This window comes from Erythrolamprus reginae, chromosome 12 (assembly GCF_031021105.1).
Source record: "Erythrolamprus reginae isolate rEryReg1 chromosome 12, rEryReg1.hap1, whole genome shotgun sequence".
Taxonomy (NCBI): Eukaryota; Metazoa; Chordata; class Lepidosauria; order Squamata; family Dipsadidae; genus Erythrolamprus; species Erythrolamprus reginae.
The window spans coordinates 199125-219889 of NC_091961.1; the positions used below are offsets into that span (position 1 = coordinate 199125).

Consider the following 20765-nt stretch of genomic DNA (forward strand, 5'->3'; position numbering starts at 1 on the left):
ACAACATGAGGAGGCAAAAGGCAATTACTACAAAAAACTTCCCTTTCATCCTACTACACTACTTTATTTCATCACCCATTGATTAATGATAATTTTAAAGATAGTAATGAATTATTAATTACTTGAATAGCAATACCTGTACTTGATTGTCCAGCTGATGTCCAGTTAATTAATAGTTAAGAAATAATAGTCTAGATTGACTTATTAGAATTGAAATAATTATTTTAATTATTTTAATTGATTTTAACTGATTAGGGTTACATTGTTTGCTGATCTTTTGTTAACAGATTAATTAATCATCAATTAAATGATAATTTTAAAGATATTAATGATGTATGAAATTACCTGATTAGCAATGCTTAATTAATTGATTGTTCAACTGATTATTGCCTAATTAATTACTTGATTAGAAATAATTGATTCTCCAGTTAATTAATGTGTTTGTATCAATCAGACAAGAAGTGGTTAAAATAGGGAGAATCCTATCTAATCCTGTTCCTGTTAACAGCGGTGTACCCCAACCAAGGCAGCGTACTAGGACCAACACTCTTCATATAAATGATCTTTGCAGTCATATTACAAGCAACTGCGTTCTCTTCGCCGATGATATAAAACTCTTCAACACTACTGATAACACTGCTGCCCTCCAAAAAGACCTTGACTCTGTGTCAGAATGGTCAAACATCTGGAACTCCAAATCTCAACCAACAAATGCTCTGTCCTCCACATTGGCAACAAGAATCAGAACACCAAATGCAAGCCGAAAAGACAAGACCTTGTAGACAACCCTGACTCTGCAAAGGGACCTTGGAATACGCATATTAATCTTCGGAGAGGGGCGGCATACAAATCTAAGTAATAAATAAATAAAATAAATATCCAAGGAGCTTAGTGCCAAAGGCCACAGCAACAACATCGCCAAAAAGCCTTCGAGAGTTGTTCACGTAGCTATGGCTGCCCCATCCCCTCCCTCCCATTCTGGGTTCTGCTGCTGCTGCTGCTCCGGCCAGAAGCCGAAGGGTCAGCCCCACCGCCAAGGGCCTTCTCCGCGCCGCTACCGGCCTCCGCAACAGGACCCTGGAGAGCGGCGCTTGGCCGGCCCCTCCCGGCACTGGAGCTCGGGGCAGCGGAAACCGGGGGTTTACAAAATCCCCCAAATTTTCACTCGCTATTGCTTGTCTGGAAACAAGCACCTGGACGGCTTAAGGAACAAAAGTACCGGCGTTGCAGCAGCCGCTCCGCGCGGTATAAAAGTGGACAACAATTAACCTTGCAGTGATTGTCAAAGTTTAGGTAACAGTTATGTTTATTCCTAGCGTTTAATTCAGTACATTAAATGTTAAGGTGTAATCTACGTTTATAGTTATTTCTCTAATTTTGCATTTCACATTAATTACAGCCAAGACAAATTCCTTGTGTGGCCCTTGGCCATGAAAGCATTCCCATCTTTCCCACCCCATTCCCGCTCCGTTCCACGTCACACTCGGAGCCTTCGGCGGGGCACGGGAGGAAGCCGAGCCCGCGCATGCGCAGCAGGTTCTCCCCGCCCGGCGGCTCCATGGCGGGCGCAGCGCGGAGGCTCCCGCAGAGGCTCTCGGTGGAGGGCAACATCGGTGAAGGAGGGGGAGGAGGGGGTAGGGGCTTATGGGGAGGAGGGGGGGCGGCGGGGCGGCTCTTGACGCCTCTCTTCCTCCTCCTCTCCGCAGCGGCGGGCAAGTCGACCTTCGTGGGGCTGCTGCGCAGGGCCTTCCCCGGGTGGCACCTGACGCCCGAGCCGGTGGCCAAGTGGCAGGAGGTCCGAGCCGCCCGCCAGGTAGGAAGCCGCCCGCGGCCGGCCCAGCACGTGCCCGAGCCGCCGCCTGCCCAGAGACGGAACCCTCGGAGCTGGGGGAGCTCGAGACGCCGGGCGGGACCCTCGCGGTGGGGGGGTGCTGGGGGCAGGATTTTCTCCGCTTCCCTCCGAGGAAGATCAGGAGGGCAGCCCCTCTTCCTCCTCCTCCTCCTCCTCCCCCCCCCCCAGAAGACCTCCCCCTCGCCCACCGCGGGGAACCTGCTGCAGATGATCTACCGCGAGCCCCGCCGGTGGTCCTTCACCTTCCAGAGCTACTCGTGCCTGAGCCGGCTGAAGGCGCAGCTGGAGTCCGCGGCCGCCCAGAGCCCCGAAGCGGTGCTTCTCTTCGAGAGGTCCGTCTACAGCGACAGGTGCTTCCTCCCCCTGGGGACCCTGGCGGGCCAAGAGGGGAGGGAGGGGGCGCCCAGAGGGGGGGTCTCTGCAGCCCGGGACTGGAAGGGGAAGGCTTCGAAGGAGAAGGCAGGGAAGCCCCTCGGAGCTAAAGGGAAACGCCCCCCCCCCTTCTCTCTCTCTCAAGAGGAAATCACTATATGGCCTGCACAGCCCCCCCCCCCCCCTTTCACAAAATGGATTGAATCTGATCAGCCCCAGCTACAACAACAATATCTTGGGCTGGCGGCCTATGGATCCTCTCCAGCTAGGAGTCACGGAGACACCCAAGTCAGGAGGGTGAGAACAAATGCCCCCCCCCCCCCCATGTCAGGTTGAAGAGCACTTGTTATCTGGCAGGATTAGGGCTGTCAGGGCAGAAACCAATCACTCTAAAGTTCCAGCCTTTTTTTTGGGGGGGGGGGCAAACAACACCAATCAAACAAAAACAAGCCTCCTTTCCAAATAGCCTGATTCCTGGTTCCCCCCCCCCCCCAAAGCACGGATCTGGTACGTTTCTCAGGAAGGGGTCACCCAATTTCACAATTCATGAAAAGACCAGAGCGCATGGAAAAGGACCCCTGACAGATTGATTGATTGAGCCACCCACCCATCCATCTCTAGATAGAAGTCATAATTCCCTAAATTTTGTGTACAGTATAAAGATGGTGGCAGGCACAAGCTGCAATTTTTTTTACCAATACTGGAAACAGCGTAGGGTGGGGGTCCCAAACCCCTGGGCCTCCTCAGCCTGTTCACAACCCGGGAGATGCAGCTCCGTTTCCACGAGTGTGGCGGCCATGCACGGGTGCGAGTGCTGCTCATGTCAATTGAGGTCCATGCACAAGCCCCTTGCGCTGAGCCCTTTCCTCTTTGCCCCCCCTCCCCCAATTGGTCCACAAAGCCAGAAAGGTTGAAGACACACACACACACACACACACACACACACACACCAATGGAAGGAGGTGTTTCTGACAGAAAAGCAGAAACATATTCTGGGAAATATTCTTGGAATTGGCCAGGGAGGTGCTTGCTCCGAAGTGGCCCCAGAATGGCGGCAGCAGGGGAGCCTTTGAGGGAGGGGGCGTGCAGCAGTGGTAACTGGCCTGCAAGGAAGTGGCCCCTCGGAGAGAGGTCCCTATCCTTTCCCCACTTCGCTGCCCGGAGCCTTCCAGCCTCTTAAGATATTGGCGCATCTTGCTCTCGTTGTTTTCCCAGTTACTGTGGCCCAAAGCATGGGAGTTGTAGTTCAAGGCACAAGGTTAGGATATGGGCTTGTCTCTCCTTCCTCAGGTACATCTTTGCCAAGAATCTCTTTGAGGTTGGCCACATGACTGAGATGGAGTGGGTCATTTACCAGGACTGGCACAACTTCCTCCTGCAAACCTTTGGGGACCAACTTGCCCTCCAGGGCTTTCTCTACCTCCGGGCCCCTCCAGAGGTGACTGGAAGTAGCTCTCTTGTCTTCTGTCCCACGCTCTCGCTCTCTCCCCTCTTCCCTAGTCTCCTTCCCTAGTGACGGGGGTCTCCTGCCTCTTCTTCCACCCGTGTTCTGTGCCCCCGGCATTTAAAAAAACAAACAACCCCCAGCTTCCTCCAATGACTGCATTTCTTCTCTAACTCAGATTCAGCAGGTCAGCTGAATTGATGGCTGGTCTGGGAAACCAGCAGTACATGCCCCCCCTCCCCCCTTCAAGGTTAGCAAATTGGATCCTGGCTAGTGGCCGCTTGTGGGAGCGACCGCCAGTCTTCTGAGAAACCCTGCAGTCCGGCTAGAGTGCCTTGCAGAAGGGATCGGCTTCTGTTCCTTTTTTTCGGGGAAGTTGTAGGTTGTCACTTTGTGCAGGAACCCACACCGTGTGTGGGGGGGGGGAGTGGGGGGAAAAGCTCAGTACCCCCCCCCCCGCAGGAACAGCCTCCCGTCCCCAGAGCTTTTGGGCCTCTTCTTGGGCTGGTCAGCCAGGCCGCTTTCTCCTTTCCAGGTGTGCTTTGAGAGGCTGCACCGCCGGTCCAGGCCTGAAGAGAAGGAGGTCCAGCTCGCTTACCTGCAGCAGCTTCATGTCCAGCATGAAAACTGGCTGGTGAAAAAGGCTTCTGGGTGGGTCCCGGCACCACGCCCTGCTTTCTGGGAAGGATGTCGATGGAGGGCAAAGAGTCCCAGGAAGAGGGGGGCGGGAGGGGATTGTGGTGTGTGTGTGTGTGTGTGTGTGTGAAGGAAAGAAGGGAGGCTGTGTGGAAGGAGCTTGGGAGCAAGGCCTGGGCTCTGCCTCTGCCAGAGCTTTCCCACCCCGGGCCCGAGAGGCTCTGCAGCGAAGGCCAAAGCTCATCCGGCTGAACCCCACGGTGGGCACACGGGGGCCTTGGCCAAGCGCTGCATTGACTCCCGGGGGGGGGGATCACAAGCAGGCAGGACTTGGCTTGGGACACGAACAGACACTTGGCCATCCACGCAGGCATCCGTTAAATCAGACGGATTTGCACAAGTGGATCTATTTCCACTCGCACAGGAGCCACTCTGGAGCTTTGGGAGACGCGCCTGTCTTGGTTCTGGACGTCACAAAGGATTTTGAGAACGATCCCAATGAACAAAGAGAGCTGGTGGGCCAGGTGAGACAGAATGAAATAAGGAAGAATGGGCAGAGCGTGGGAAGGGGACCGATCCACCGCCTTTTGTCAATGCCCTTGATTCATTAAGCTGAACCGAAGAGTGGCCAGCCGGACACCTGGAGCAGAGCGAGAGGGCCTGTTTAAATGTGGCCTGGAGCTTGGTGTTTCCATGCCAGGCACGTGGCAAATCTTTTTTTTTTAAAATAACCCTGCAGTTCAGTTTGCCAGAAGTGCCCATCGTGTGTGGGGAACACCAACCTCCTCCCCATTCAGTCCCCAACTTGGGAGAATGAAATGGGGAGCCCCCCCCCCACTTTGAAACTGTTCCTGCTTCCCACCTGGGTGTCCAGAAGCCATCCACGCCCCCATTAGCAACCCTCGTATCCTCCCTCTAACAGGCCTGCCAGCTCTGGTTCCCCTGGGTCCTTTGAAAAGGGTCTTTCTCCCTGTCCACAGGTGAAAACATTTATGAAAACTCTTTGTTCCGGTTCTTTGCCTTCCTGCAACTGAAGGGAGCCGGATGGAGCTGCTTGCTTAATAGGCAGGAGGCCAAGGGAGTGGCCTGCCTCTTTCCCTCCGGCCCCGGTGGCCCCCCAGCCAGCAATGGGTCTTTTGGAGCTCTCATAGGCCCAAAGGCCTGGGGGCAGTCCAGAGCCCAGCCAATGGCCTCAGGTGCTTTCCTGGGGCTCCCTGGGACTCTGCGGCAAAGGTGGGCAGCGTCCTCGATGGACCTGGACTCGGCACAGCTACCCGTCCTGCTGAGCTCTGCCCACAGGAGTCGGACTGCAGCCATGGACCAGCTTCGCCTGGTCAGCTCCCTCCCTCCGGCTGCTGAATTTCTGCAGATTGGGTAGCCATCGGCCGTAGAGTGACATTGTGAGCATCTTGTGCCCTCTACCTCCTTCCCACCCTATGAGTCCCTAGGGGGTATCAGCAGGTGCCCCAGGAGTGCTGCCTAAGAAGCCCCGTCCCCTTTCCCCTCTGACGGGTGGGTGGGTGGGGAGGGTCAGAGACTCACGTTTCAACCGAGGGTCACAGTTCACAAGTGGAAGAACCGGGAGACTTTGGCCCCTCGTTCAGCAGGTGGGTGGTTTTCTGTTGGAGCTGATGGACAGCTGTAAATTGTCCCCAAGTCATAGTTATCCCTCTTTAATTGTCTCATGGGGATGGGGGGTCCTGGCACATTCCTAGCCTTCTGGCCAGCTGCTTTTGTCACCTCTGTGGGATGGGATTGTTTCTATGAAAATAAAATAGTTTTGCATACAAATGAAAGGAAAGCTGTCTTGATGGCCCTTGTGTGCATGTTCACTGGCGCCTGATGTGGTGGTGTTTTCAGAAAGCCTTCAACTTCAGACCATTCATTTGAAATCACAATGGCGAGGAACAAAGGGGCTTCCAGCCCGGACTCAAACCACAGCCACTGCAGCACCCTTGTGGCCGTGGGACGGGGATCGGGGCTCTCGGCACCCGTCAATCACGTGGCTGCTCTTTGCAATCTTCCCTCCTCAGAAAGTCGGAAGATAAGGACCCGAGTGGCTACTTTCCCCAGGCAGCCCGCTGCCCCCCCTCCCTGGCCTGGGCTAGTGGGAACGCTGCTTTCTCTGCAGAGGGTCAAAGCATCTCTGCACAGCTACTGCCCCCCCCGCCCGCGCTTTGGAACGGCTAACTTTCTAGTGCACTGCAGGAAGGAAGCCATTAAACTGGACCAGTGCAAGTAGCGCCCTAAAGCCCAACATGGCATCGGACCATTCGAGGCTTCATGAACAGAGGGACAGAATCAAGGTCACATGAAGTGTTAATGCCACTTTATAAGGCCACACTTGGAACACTGGATCCAGCTTTGGTTTCCACGATGCAAAAAGGATGTTGAGACTCTAGAAAGAGGCCAGAGAAGAGCGGCAAAGAGGATGAGGGGGCTGGGGGCTAGAACCTATGAAGAACGGTTGCAGCAGGAACTGGGCCTGGCTATTTTGATGAGGAGAAGGACCAGGGGAGACAGGATAGCAGTCTTCCAGTATCTCAGGGATTGCCACCACGAACAGGGAGTCAGCTTATTCTCCAAAGCGCCTGAGGGTAGAACAAGAAGCAATGGGTGGAAACTAAACAAGGAGAGAAGCAACTCATAAGAATTAACCAGTGGAGCAGCTTGCTTCCAGAAGCTGTAAATGCTCCAACACTGGGAGTTTTTAAGAAGCTGTTGGATAACCATTTGCCTGAAGAGATGTAGGGTCTCCTGGCCAAGCAAGGGACCAGAAGACCTCCAAGGTCCCTTCCAACTCTGGTTACTTGACTACTGGCCTTCACACTTACAGTCACAAGATCAAAATTGGGCTACCTGGCAAATGGCATGTGTTTATGATGGTCACCATGTCCCAGAATCATGAGGTCACCAACTGTAACCGTTGCTGGGGCCTTCAAAAAAGTAAAGGGAGTTGGGAAAGCCAGGTTGGCTTGACCATCATCATTCATTTCATGACCACAATAAAAAAAGCTTTTAAACTTAGATAACCGCACAGAAATTCCAGTCTCTACGGTCATTGTAAATCCAGAGCTACTGCTGCTGTCTCTTGCATGCCACGGTTCCCATGTAACTCGGTCTGCAGCCTTTTTTTTTGGGGGGGGGGTGTTTTCTGCAGAGCAACATGAGGGGCAGACGTCTCAAAAGCTTTAATCCAGCCCCATCACAAGTGCCAAAAGCTCTCCCGCTCCTCTCCGATGGCCTGTTGGGGGCCGTCCGTGCGTTTAAGGCAGGGAGCCCCCACCCACAGCTCATGTGGAGGAAGGCTGCGAAAGGGGCACAGGTGGGGGGGGGCATTCACGAGTGCCCATCGCTTGCATGGATGGAGCTGCTTTTGGGCCCCTGCTGCTCACGCGCAGCCATTTTCTCCTCCCCCCCCCCCGGCATCAGTCCACAAAGCTGGAAAGGTTGGTGACCACTGGTTTAAGGTGTTACCTGACTCCAAACAACCTCTGGGCATTTCCCACAATGTAGCAAAAAAAAAAAAAAAAAGGATAAAAGCACAATTATTATTATTATTATTATTATTATTATTATTATTATTTATTAGATTTGTATGCCGCCCCTCTCCGTAGACTCGGGGCGGCTCATAGCAATAATAAAAACAATGCAAAACAAATCTAATAATTAAAAGTCACTAAAAAAAACCCTTATTAAAAAGCAAAACATACATACAAACATACCATGCATAAACTGTGTAGGCCCGGGGGAGAATGTCTCAATTTCCCCATGCCTGGTGGCAGAGGTGGGTTTTAAGAAGTTTAGGAAAGACAAGGAGGGTGGGGGCAATTCTAATCTCCCGGGGGGAGTTGGTTCCAGAGAGTCGGGGCCGCCACAGAGAAGGCTCTTCCCCTGGGTCCCGCCAGACAACATTGTTTAGTCGACGGGATCCGGAGAAGGCCAACTCTGTTGGACCTAACTGGTCGCTGGGATTCATGCGGCAGAAGGCGGTCCCGGAGATATTCTGGCCAATACAATACAAAATATATAAGCTAAAAAGCTAAGTAAGACACTTATGTGAAATTTTAAAACTTTTACTATACGTATAAGATTTTGGAAATAATTACATAAAAAACAGCTTTTTGTGGGAACTACATTTTTGATCTATTCTAAATCAAAACAGAAATTCAAATCCCCCTCCCACAACAAAATGCCTTACTCAGAACCGCCTTCTGCCGCACGAATCCCAGCGGCCGATAAGGTCCCACAGGGTTGGCCTTCTCCAGGTCCCGTCGACTAAGCAATGTCGTCTGGCGGGCCCCAGGGGAAGAGCCTTCTCTGTGGTGGCCCCGGCCCTCTGGAATCAACTACCCCCAGAGATTAGAATGGCCCCCACCCTCCTTGCCTTTCGCAAATTACTCAAGACTCACCTTTGTTGCCAGGAATGGGGTAACTGAGATACCCCTGAGCTCATATAGCTTTTATGAATGGTATGATTGTATTGTACGATTCTTAATGATGGGTTTTTTAAATGTTGGATTTGTGTATTGTAATTGTTGTGAGCCGCTCCGAGTCTCCGGAGAGGGGTGGCATACAAATCTAATACATTAAATTAAATTAAATTAAATTACTCCACCAGATTTGAAATTCTGAAATTAGACAATTTACAACTTTGACGCCTCCGTTCCGACTTAACTATAATTCACAAACTCATATACCAAAATGTCTTTCCTGTTAATGACTACTTTACCTTCAACCACAACAACACACGAGCATGTAATAGATTCAAACTAAATTTAAATCGCTCCAAACCAGACTGCAGAAAATACGACTTCAGCAATAGAGGGATCGATGCCTGGCATTCACTACCTGACTCTGTTGCTTCTTCCCCAACCCCCAAAATCTTCAACCTTAGATTGTGTATTGACCTCTCCCTGTTGCTAAGAGGTCTGTAAGGGGCGTGCGTAAGCGCACCATTATGCCTACCATCCAGAGAAGGGCTACCAACATTTTAACTACTACACTGTGGGCATGGCTTATGCAGGATTCCTGCTGAACGTTGAATCTTTTAGTGCAAATTGGGTGTTCTGGAGTGGAGCTCCATTTTTGATACCCCACTGCGTTCACCCCCATCTGGGCAGTAGCCCACCCCTGCTACCACCCCTGTCTTACTGTCCTATTGTCCTCTCTTATCATTACTTTCTATGTTATGTTTATATAAACTACTGTCCTATATTTGATTGACAAATAAATAAATAAATAAAATTAACATTTGACACTAGAGGGACTAAAGATTCCAGACAGAACCGGGGTGTGTGTGTGTGAAAGTTTGCCAATTGTTTTCGGTTAGTAGCAGAGTTTACAAAATGGCACCGAATGTCAGCAAAGTCATCTGTTGCAGTCATGGTGAAACTAATACATGAGAGAGACTCAATAAAAGAAAAGCAAGATAGTTCCAGCTGTGATTTCTCATAATTGGGATGATTACAGCGTACAGCTCATGAAAAGCACAAAGGCACAAACTAGAACAGTGATGGCGAACCTACGACACGCACGGCACAAGCGGCACCCAGAGCCACATCTGCCCACACACCAGCCGTCGCCCCAGCTAAGCTCTAGGGTCCAGGTCTGCACTAGCCAGCTGATTTTTGGCTCATGTGGAGGCTCGTGGGGGGGGACAGGACGGACACTTTTTCGCCTTCCAAAGGGCATCGGTGTGTGTGTGGGGAGGAAGGCATTTTTCCTCTCTCCGTGTTCTCGGGAAGCCTCTGGACTCGCCTTGGGAGGGCACAAAACAGGCCTCCTGGGCCCACCAGAAGTCAGGGAACAGGCCATTTCAGGCCTCCAGAGAGCCTTTGTGGGGGCAGGGGAAACCACTTTCACCCTCCCCGGACATTGAATCACGGGTCTGGGCACTTGCGCATGTGCCATAGCGGGCGCACATAAGCTTTTGGCACCCGAGAGAAAGGGTTCGCCACCACTGAACTAGAATATTACATGCAATCAATCAAACGAGGAAGGTTGGGGCCCATGAATGCTGGCATCTGTAACGGCCAAATTGTGTTGGATTGGTATGCCTGTTTGGAGTGCTTTGTGGGTTTTATAACGGGTTTTTTATTGTTTTAGTATTTAATATTTGACTTCTTTCATTATTGTATTGTATTTTTATACTCCAAGGATCTTGGAGTACTCATATCTAATTATCTAAGTGCCATAGAACACTGTAACAACATTGCCAAAAAGGCACCAAGAATAGTCGATCTAATCTGATGTAGCTTCTCTGGCAATATTACACTGCTAACTAGAGCATACAAAACATTTGCTAGACCAATTCTCGAATAAAACTCACCTCCTGGAACCAGCACTGCATATCGGACATAATGCAATTGATAGAGTCCAAAAATATTTTACAAGAAGAGTCCTACACTCCTCTGCTCGCAACAGAATACTGTACCTTATTTCACCAGACTTGAAATCTTCGGGCTTAGACTACGTCACCTTTGAACTGATCTAAATGTAGTTCATAAAATTATCTGCCACAAAGTCCTACCTGTCAATGACTACTTCAGCTTCATCCGCAACAATACACGAGCACACAATCGATACAAAGTTCAGGTAAAGCACTCCAAAGTCGACTGCAGAAAATACGAGTTCAGCAACAGAGTGATCAATGCCTGGAATTCACTACCCGACTCTCAGGTTGGGCTCTGAGGTTTCTTCCCCAAAGCCCCCAAAATTTAACCTTACACTATCTACAGTCGACCTCACCCCATTCTTAAGAGGTCTGTAAGGGGCGTGCATAAGCGCACCAGGGTGCCTACCGTCCCCTCACTTATCTTTATTTACTTTATGTTTATACCTATACCTGCTATCTTATACATGTTTGACAAAATAAATAAATATTATTTAGGGATGGTTTTAGGTTGCATAAAACCTTTCCAACATTATCTTCTGTAAAATCAATTTGTGTTAGATAGTTGTAGTTATTTGTGGTACGACTAGGAAACATTGGGCATGAGCCCAATATATATATATATATATATATATCAGCCATTTCTTATAACAACAAACCTATCTAATCGGTAAAACTCAAAATCAAAGTGTCATTTTATTTCCACCTCAAGCATAAAGTCCAGAAGTGGTTTCCAATACATTTCTCTAATTAAAGCAGTCAATTTAGCCATCTCTGCTAACTCCATCAGCTTTTGCAGCCATTCATCCATTGTGAGAATTAAAGCATCTTTTCATTTCTCTGTATAGAGAATTCTTGCTGCTGTCAGCCAATATAACACCAAAGTTCCTTTCTTTGTCTATTAAATTCTGGTAAACTTTTGCAGAGTTTTGCTTACCTCTGGACTGAAAATTTATTGGCTTATGGATCTGCATATAGATAAGGGATGGGTAAAAGAGAAATGAGATACATTTTTTGTAACATTGTAGGGTTGAAGCTTGTTTATACTTGTGATGAAGATCAAAAGAAACTTATTTAAACCTTTCTTTTCCTCTTTTTCCCTGCAGGGAGTCCTCGACTTAAGACCACAACTGAGTCCCAAATTTCTGTTGCCAGGCAATATACTTGTTCAGGCTTTTGGCCCCATTGTGCAGCCTTTCTTGCCACAGCTGTTAAGTGAATCACTGCTGAAGAGCTCTCCATTGCCTTTGCTTTTCAGAAGGTCACAAAAAGGGATCACATGACCCTGGGAAACCAGCAAACGTCATAAATGTAAATGTCAGTGGCCAAGAATCTGAGTTCTGATCACGTGACCCTGTGGATGCTGCGGTGATTGTTAGTGTGAAAAATAGTCACAAGCAGTGTTCCCTCTAAATTATTTTTGGGGTGGGCGGAAAAGTATAGTGTCTGAGCGGCAGTCCATTCGGGACTGGGCGGCACAGAAATATTAAATAAACAAACAAACAAACAAATAAAAAACCCACCCTGTTTCGCCTCGGAGAATTTCAAAATAAAATACTGTCCTGTGTGTCTATAACAGTGAGCTCATAATAGGGCAACTCTATCAATATCAAAATGCCACTTAAATAGTTGAGCTAGTTTCAAAGTAGATTTTGATTTTCTTTCTCTCTTCCTTACTCCCATTCTTTTTATTTCTCTTTTCCTTCCTCTCTTTTTTCTATCTGTTTCTCTCTCTTCCTCTCTCTCTCCTTCCCTCTCACTCTTTCCCTCTCGGCTTCTGGGCAGGTTTGGAAAACTCTGAGTTGATGATGATTTTTAAGTGAGCGATTGCTCATGGCTCAGCTTAGAGGGAACTATGGTCACAAGTCCCTTTTCATCACGGCCACTAAATTGTAAGTTGGGGACTCCTGTACTTTCTTTTTCTTTTCTTGCATTTTTTCGGTCGGTCGCAGTCGGTGTTAGTGGGGGGGTCAGAGGTCGACCTCTAGGGCTCTCCCTTTTGGGGTGCCTCAGGGGTCGCTCCTCTCCCCCTGCTATTTAATATCTACATGAAACCGCTGGGTGAGATCATCCAAGGGCATGGGGTGAGGTATCATCAATACGCTGATGATGCCCAGTTATACATCTCCACCCCATGTCCAGTCAACGAAGCAGTGGAAGTGATGTGCTGGTGCCTGGAGGCTGTTGGGGCCTGGATGGGTGTCAACAGACTCAAACTCAACCCAGACAAAGACGGAGTGGCTGTGGGTCTTGCCTCCCAAGGACAATTCCATCTGTCCGTCCATTACCCTGGGGGGGAGGAAACTACTGACCCCCCTCAGAGAGGGTTTGCAACTTGGGTGTCCTCCTCGATACACAGCTGACATTGGAACATCATCTTTAGGCTGTGGCGAGGGGGGCGTTTGCCCAGGTTTGCCTGGTGCACCAGTTGAGGCCCTATTTGGACCGGGAGTCACTGCTCACAGTCACTCATGCCCTCATCACCCCGAGGTTCGATTACTGCCACACACTCTACATGGGGCTACCTTTGAAAAGTGTTCAGAAACTTTAGATCATGCAGAATGCAGCCGCGAGAGCCATCATGGGGCTTCCAAGATTCGCCCATGTTTTCTCAACACTCCGTGGCCTGCATTGGCTGCCGATCAGTTTGCAGTCACAATTCAAAGTGTTGGTCATGACCTTTAAAGCCCTACATGGCTTTGGACCAGACTACCTCCGGAACCACCTGCTACCGCATGAATCCCTGTGAACGATAAGGTCCCACAGAGTTGGCCTTCTCTGCGTCCTGTCGACTAAACAATGTCGTTTGGCAGGCCCCAGGAGAAGACCCTTCTCTGTGGCGGCCCCGGCCCTCTGGAACCAACTTCCCCCGGAGATTAGAATTGCCCCCACCCTCTGTGTCTTTCATAAACTACTCAAGACTCATTTATACCACCAGGCATGGGGGAGTTGAGATATTCCTTCCCCCTAGGCCATTACAAGTTATGCATGGTATGTCTGTGTGTATGTTTGGTTTTATAATAAGGGGTTTTAGTTGTTTTATTATTGGATTGTCACATGCTGTTTTTATCATTGTTGTTAGCCGCCCCGAGTTTACGGAGAGGGGCGGCATACAAATCCAATATATTATTATTATTATTAATAATAATAATAATAATAATAATAATAATAATAATAATAATAATGGTCAGAAGGGGGGGCATGTACCAGTTCTCCCGTGCCTGGCCACATAGATAGGTCTTAAGGCTCTTGCAGAAGGCGAGGAGGGTGTGGGCAGTTCAAATCTCTGGAGGGAGCTGATTCCAGAGGGCTGGGGCCGCCATAGAGAAGGCTCTTCCCCTAGGCCCTGCCAGATGACATTGTCTGTTTGACGGGACCTGGAGAAGGTCAACTCTGTGGGACCTGATCGGCTGCTGGGATTTGCGCGGCAGAAGGCGGTCCCGTAAGTAATCTGGACCGATGCCAGTTAGGGCTTTATAGGTCATCACCAACACTTTGAATTGTGTCCGGAAACCAATTGGCAACCAATGCAGGCCGCGGAGTGTTGACGAAACATGGGTATATCTCGGAAGATCCATGATCTGAAGTTTCTGAGCACTTTTCAGAGGTAACCCCATGTAGAGAGCGTTGCAGTAGTCAAACCTCCAGGTGATAAGAGTTCCCGCTTTGATGCTGAGTTCACATAACATTACAATTCACCAGTTACAAAACCACAGTTGTGTTTAGAGTAAACATTCTGCTCAAACCAGGGGTGCAGATTAGAGCTTCATCGAATGGCCTGATTTCAGTTTAGGGTTTCTTTGGGGGAGGGGCTGCTCCTGCCGCGGAAAAGAGAAAAACCTGAAAAGAGAAAATCTGAAACAGGCTCATAAGAAAAAATAATTTCTAGGTTTATCACTAAAATTCAATAGCAAAACCAAGAAAATAAATAATTAAAAGATACCTTTCTGAAACAAAGGGAAATAGTCACTGTGTCCACCTCCCATTCTGGCCGTAAGATAGAAAACTGTGAGCAAATGAATTCTGCCCCCCCCCACATACACACACGCGCAAGTGGCCGCTTGAATTGCAGAGGTGGCCAGAGGTCCGAGTGGGGGCTTGGGAAGAGGGGGGGCAGCAGGGCCAGAAAAGGCAGGCAGTGTTGTGACAAGCTTCATCCCTCCCCCCCCCACTTGTAAAGTTTCACCCCCCCACCCCCCCAGGATGGAGTGGCTGTGGGATGCTACTTTTGTCTGCTGATGAAAGAGCGAAAGACCTGCTCTCTTCTGGGGGGGCAGCTCAAGAAACCTCCCCATGGCGGAGAAGCGACTTTTTATTTGAGCCAATCTCCTCCCCACAACCCGCCTTCTCTGCTGCTTTCGGTGCGAGAGTGGACAAGGCAGAGGGTCTCCGCGAAGGCCAGGCTGCTTCTTCTCAGGGAGAACCGGGACCCCAGCGAGACTCTTCTCCCCCCCCCCCCCCCGGCAGCCACACTCGAGGCCCTGCCTGCCAGGTTGTGACTCACTTCCCAGCCTCTGCGTGTTGTGTTCATGTGGCTGGAGGAGGGTGACGGCAAACCAGAACCTCTGACTCACTTCTGAGGACATCCAACGCAGGAGGCCCCGCAACAACGTCACCCCCTCCCACACACACACACCCACAGGCCACGCCTCCTCTTTGGAGGTGGCTCACCTGCCGGGACTCCGGGGACTGGCTGCCTCGGTGGGAAAAGGGGGGGGCAGTTCCCCCACCGCCCGTGGAGGGCCCCTCAGCGCCTGCCTGCTCTCAGCTGCCGGGGCTCCCCAGGGTTGGGGGCTGGGAGGGGCAGCTCCCCAGGGTGAGGGGGGCAGCTTCCTGCAGCTTGGCAGGCATAGATGCGAGTGGAGTGAAAACAGTCCCCCCCCCCCCATCCGTGGTGGTTTGATGCAGGAGAGCAGAGCCGGTGGTTCTTGCGCAGGGGAGGGGGAAAGGTGTACGTGCTCCTCCGAGGGGAGCTCCCCCTCCTCCCCGTCTGTCCCTCCGCATGAGTCACTCAAGCAGCACCTGGGAGTGGGCTTGCTTTCCACTCCCAGCCCTTCAAGATTAGAGGAGAGCTCCTCCAGCGCAGCCTGAGAAAAAGCAGGTCTTGCCAACACTTCACCCCGCACTCACTCGCTCCGTCCCCGTCTCCTCCTCCTTCAGAAACACACTTAGATCACCGCCTACGCCGCCAGTTGCCAAATCCACCCATGTGGTAGCGGCGGCAGCAGTGACTCTTCGAGCAAGTCAGCGCTTGCGTTTCCAAACTTTCCCTTATTTGTGATGGAAGATGCTGCCTCTTCCTTCCCCCCTCTCCTCCTCCTGCTCAGTCGGAACCCCCCCCAACACACACACACACACACACACACACACACACACACACACGTGTGGCTGTAGCTCAGTGGGGCATCCAGCCTGACCCTGCAGCAAGTGACTAACCCGAAGCCCCCAAAGCCTCAGAGCGCCCCCTGCTGGCCTCCCTCTGTTCCTAAGAGGCCTGAGCACCCCCGCCCGCCCCTCCCCCGGCTGCTGCCCCTGCCCTAAGGCCCATGAGGAGCGGTCCTGCCCCAGTGCCCTATGGATCCGCCCGTGGGGCCGGGCAGTGCGTGTGTGTTCCAAGCTCTCCGTTTCCTCTCCGACCTGCCGGGGCTCAAACGAAGGGCTTCCCTGGATGCCCCCCCCCCCACGAAGACTCTGAGCCGTGCAAAGAAGAATTTATTTATTATTTAGATTTGTATGCCGGCCCTCTCCACAGACTCCATACGGGCAGCCCGAGACTTACAGCCCTTAGTGACCATTCAAGGCTACAGTGGCCCTGAAAGCAGAGGTTTCTGGCCGGTTTTCTCACTTACGACCGTTACGGCATCCCGTGGCCACATGATCAAAACCTGTGTGCTGGGCAGCATGGCTCCGGAAGTCACGTGGCCACCCTTCCCAGCTGGCTCCTGACAAGCAAAGTCAGTGGCGGGAGGTGGGCTTAAGGACTGCCCGATTCACGTCACGATTGCCGTGGTTTGTGTAACAACTGTGGCAAAAATAGGTCCTAAAATGAGGCACTCAGCAACTGTCCTGCTAGGCGATGGAAGCCTTGGGCTCAATTTAGGTGGTGCCTGTGCCTCGGTTCCTTCCACTTCTCACTTTTCTTAAGAGAAGAACCGGCCGGGACCCTGGAGGTCTTCTAGTCCAATCCCCTCCCTAAGCAGGGGACCCTATAATATCAGTTGGGACAAAACCCCAGTCATGGAGCACCCACAACCTCTGCAGGGAAGTGGTTCCCACGCCTTCATTTTTCTTGCTGTCAGGAAATGTCTCCTGAGTTCTAAGGTGGCTTCGCTGCTTGAGTAGGTTTCCATCCGTGGTTTCTTGTCCTGCCTTTTAGGGGGTTGGAGCCGTGTTTCCCAACCTTGGCAACTTGAAGACATTTGGACTTCAACTCCCAGAATTCCCCAGCCAGCATTCCCTGGCTAGGGAATTCTGGGAGTTGAAGTCCAAATATCTTCAAGTTGGCAAAGTTGGGAAACACTGCTTTGGAGAATAGGCTGACTCCCTCTTCTCTTGGATATGCTATGATTTATTTTATGGATTGATTGATTGTATTTATATGCCTATCACTCCAAAAGGACTCTGAGCGGCCAACAATCAGAATAAATACAACAACAATAAAAACTGTTAAAATCTAATAATAAAAATAAAAAATAACAATAATATAAAAAACATACATACTTACAATCAGCCTAACGGCTTTCTGGAAGACCAGTAGGGTGGAGATAATGTGGATCTATAGAGGCAGTTGGTTCCAAAGGGTCGGAGCCACCATAGAGAAGGCTCTTCCCCAAGGTCCCACCAGCCGACATTGTTTGGCGGAGGGGACCTTGAGAAGGGCAAATCTGTGGGCCCTTACTGGCCACAGTGAGGAAGGAGGGAGGAGGCGGTCCCGTAAATAGTCTGGCCTGAGCCATTTAGGGCTTTAAATACCTTGAATTGTGTTCAGAGACTGACTGGCAACTAATGCAGTGCACATAAACTTGGAGTAATATGGGTGTATCCTGACACACCCATTGTTGCACGCGCTGCTGCATTCTGCACCAACGGGAGTCTCCAAATGCTCTTCAAGGGTAGCCCCATGTAGAAAGCATTGCAATAGTCAAGACGGGAGGCGATGAGGGCCTGAGTGACTGTGCGGTCCAGGAAGGGCCGCAACTGGTAGACAAGGCGGACTTGAGAGAGGTTGTTCTGGCCTCAGCCGAACACCGCCCACCACCCAGTCCTTCTTTTCACAACCGTTCTTCACATGTTTCGGCCTCTGGTTCCTAATTATAATTGTTCTCTGTGTCTGTTAGATGGCCAATCAGAAATCAGCTTTCTATTAGGTGGCTCTTTATCTGCCCGCCCAGTTTGGTGTCTGAGTAGAGGATTCCTAGTATTTCTTCTGGACACCAAGCTCCCCCCCCTTCAGCCCAACCTGTGCCTGGAACAATCACACCACCCGCTCAGGAATGTTCATGGGAGTCTATAAGTGAGTCCAAATAACTTCTAACTATTGAGGAGGAGTCGAGACTCTCTCATAATTTAGGCCTGGAGATTAAACGGAGTGCCTGTCTAAGGCCACCGAGGACTGTGTCGAATCCTGGGCTGGCTTTGGAGTGTTATTTCTCAACTGATTATGTGGAAGAGCTAGAGCATGGTCAAGGAGCGAGAGGTCTTCTCTGACGCTTGCCGACTGCTCAGTCAGAGTGTCCTCTGAGAGCTGCAGTGATGGACATGGATTTTGCTGGCATCTCAGAGGCTTTTGAAGGAAAGAGGTGTAATAGACCTCTGGTCACAATGGCAATTCAGTTGCTGGCAATTAGACATTGAGCTCCTTTTCCATTGGCTGCACAATAAACACTTTAATAGCACATGATGTGACAGTTTCTACCTATGTCTGGATGAAATCAAACCAGGCCTTGAGACGGGAGGCTTATGGGTCCTCTGGCGACTGCCACAACAGGTAGTACTCCACTTTGGTCCATAGTAAATGTGGAGCAAAACCATTTCCAGTTAGATCTGCAAATTTAGCAAATGCAAGAGATTTTTTTACTTTTCTTTTAACTTTTATTAAATTCCATTGACAAATGCAGAACAGAAATCAAAACCAGATATGAAGACATTTGAAGAAAAGAAAAAGAAAAGGAAATGCAAAAAGTAAGAAGACGTTGTTTCCAATTGTCACTCATGTTGTTGGAAAGACTAGCAGTCTAAGTACTATTGAAAGTATTGAATAGGCCCAGTATGTTTCCTATTAATTGTCTAATTTGGGCCTTCAGATGTTTCACCATCTTTCTTTCAGAGTACAGTCGTTCTATTTTGAGGCATTCTTTGGAGAAGTAGAGATTATATTGTCTGCATAGAGAAGAATAAAGATGAGTCCTTAGGGACTGGACTCATATATTAAACCAATCTTTTCTTTTTGCCTTGGCTTTTGGCCTATGCTGCAAACCACGCGGTGTGCTCTGCTCTCAGCTTCAGCAGGGAGAGTGGTTTTGCACTTACTGGTCCCCGTGAAGTTTTCATAAGATTGTTGATGACCGACAGTCCCCTGTGAATGTGTGGCAGCCCTTGGAGAAAGAGAGGACGTAGCCGGCACTCGAACCAGCCCTGAGAAGCATCGCTGGCGTGGGAGGGGGGCGCCTGGCCTTGCCTGCCGGTATTGCCGGGAGCGCTGCCTCTTCCCCGGAGAGAAGCCCCGGGCCTCCGAGGACGGAGCGGCGGAAGGCGCGCGGGACGGCGGGGCGGCTGCGGAGGCCGGGGCGGCGCTGGGCCGGCGTCCCCTCCCCTCCGTCGGGCGGGCGAAGGCGGAGGGCTGGGCGGGTATGTGCGTCGCGTCCCCCCCGCCTGCTTCTCGGGGAGGGGGGCGCGGGCTGCGGGATAATGACTGGGGCGTCTGGCAGGAGAGAAGCCCCCGCTCGGCCCCGGGCGTCTGTCACGCCGCTTCCAGGAGGAGGAGGAGGAGGCGGCAAGATGGCTGCGCGGTAGCGGCGGAGGCTCGCGGGCGCTGAGGAGGGCTGGGGCGGCCGCGGGGAGGCCGAAGAGGAGCCGCGCTCGCCAGGTAAGCCCCCTCCCCCCTCCCCCGGGCCTGGCCCGCAGCTTCTCGGCCCCCGCCTTCGCCCCCCCCCATTCAGGGAGGCTGATCGGGACGGAGGGGGAGGAGGGACCTTTCCAGGAGCGGACCCTCCCCCTCGGGGGGCTGTGGCTCCCTCTGCTTTCAAAAGTCACTTGCCAGAGTTTTAGGAGCCGTTTTCTTTGCGACTGGGAGCCCCGAGGCGCCGCTCCCCCCCCCGGCTCTTCCAAGACAAAAGCCTGGATAAACGGGGGGGGGGGGGGCGGGGGGCGAAGGGCGCCTGCCTGGCTCCACAGAAAGACCCAACGCTCCTGGGGGGGAGGCAAGGGCGGGCGGGCGGGGCGGGCCTGGGGGGGTTTCTTTCTGGGCTTTTCTGAACCCGACAAACGTCTGAAGTCGCATCTCCTCAGGATGGACGGAGTGCCATCTGCCCCCCACCCCCACCCGTCGTATTGCTGGGGAAATGGGCCAAGGAGTCCGACCGGCTCTTCCTTAAGGCAGCAGCGGTGACGTCACCCTGAGGTCACTCGGCAACTGCCCGAACTTTTGGGCGACGCGGCCCCAATCGCGTAGTGTTGGCTGCGGGGGGGGGAGAGGAGGAGGTTGGGGGGGGGTCATCCTGTGAAGAGATGCCGGGGGGGGGGGGGGTCGGAGATGCTCCGCAGCCTCTGGCCGCTTGCTTCTTTTGCGCCCGAGCGCCCCTTTCTTGCTGTGTCCAGGTGACCTCCGGAGCAATTAGCGGGCTGCCCAGGCGCGCCCGGCCGATGGGCGTCTCAGGCCTGGGAGCAGCTCCAGGGGAAAATCCCCGGCAGGAGGCGGAGGCGGATAGTGATGATGATGAAACTCTTAACTCAGCATTGCAGCGCGTGGGGACTGGAGGCTCTGGGGGGAAGGGGGGGGGGCTGAACTCCGGGGAGAGAATTTTCCTCTCAGCCAGAACAACAGAGCAAAGAAAAGCGGGGATTCCTCG

The 20765-nt window shown here is 51.5% G+C and overlaps 2 protein-coding genes and 1 long non-coding RNA gene across 9 annotated transcripts in view; 2 read left to right on the top strand and 1 right to left on the bottom strand.

Moving 5' to 3' along the window:
- The first annotated feature begins 1514 nt into the window (after positions 1–1514).
- DGUOK (deoxyguanosine kinase) lies at positions 1515–12253 on the top strand. 7 transcript variants are annotated; one of them, XM_070765172.1, is made up of 7 exons: positions 1515–1613; positions 1707–1813; positions 2021–2202; positions 3515–3662; positions 4204–4319; positions 4729–4828; positions 11805–12253. In XM_070765172.1, the coding sequence occupies exons 1-7, from the start codon at positions 1526–1528 to the stop codon at positions 11979–11981; spliced, it is 918 nt and encodes a 305-aa protein (XP_070621273.1). In that variant the 5' UTR covers positions 1515–1525; the 3' UTR covers positions 11982–12253. The 7 variants fall into 7 exon arrangements, with proteins under 7 accessions (XP_070621273.1, XP_070621275.1, XP_070621274.1 ...); XM_070765174.1 differs by having other exon boundaries at positions 2021–2184; XM_070765173.1 differs by having other exon boundaries at positions 2024–2202.
- On the bottom strand, positions 6626–17665 carry LOC139174671 (uncharacterized). Its single transcript, XR_011560411.1, has 3 exons — positions 17423–17665; positions 11636–11666; positions 6626–6895 (listed from the first exon to the last, which is right to left on the bottom strand). It is a non-coding gene; the product is annotated as an uncharacterized lncRNA (long non-coding RNA).
- A 2046-nt stretch (positions 17666–19711) lies between these two features.
- The window catches only part of TET3 (tet methylcytosine dioxygenase 3), a 57287-nt gene continuing 56233 nt past the window's right edge, over positions 19712–20765 (top strand). Inside the window, exon 1 of the mRNA XM_070765633.1 lies at positions 19712–19783. The gene's annotated coding sequence lies outside the window, so the exon portion shown is untranslated. The remainder of the gene's footprint in view (positions 19784–20765) is intronic.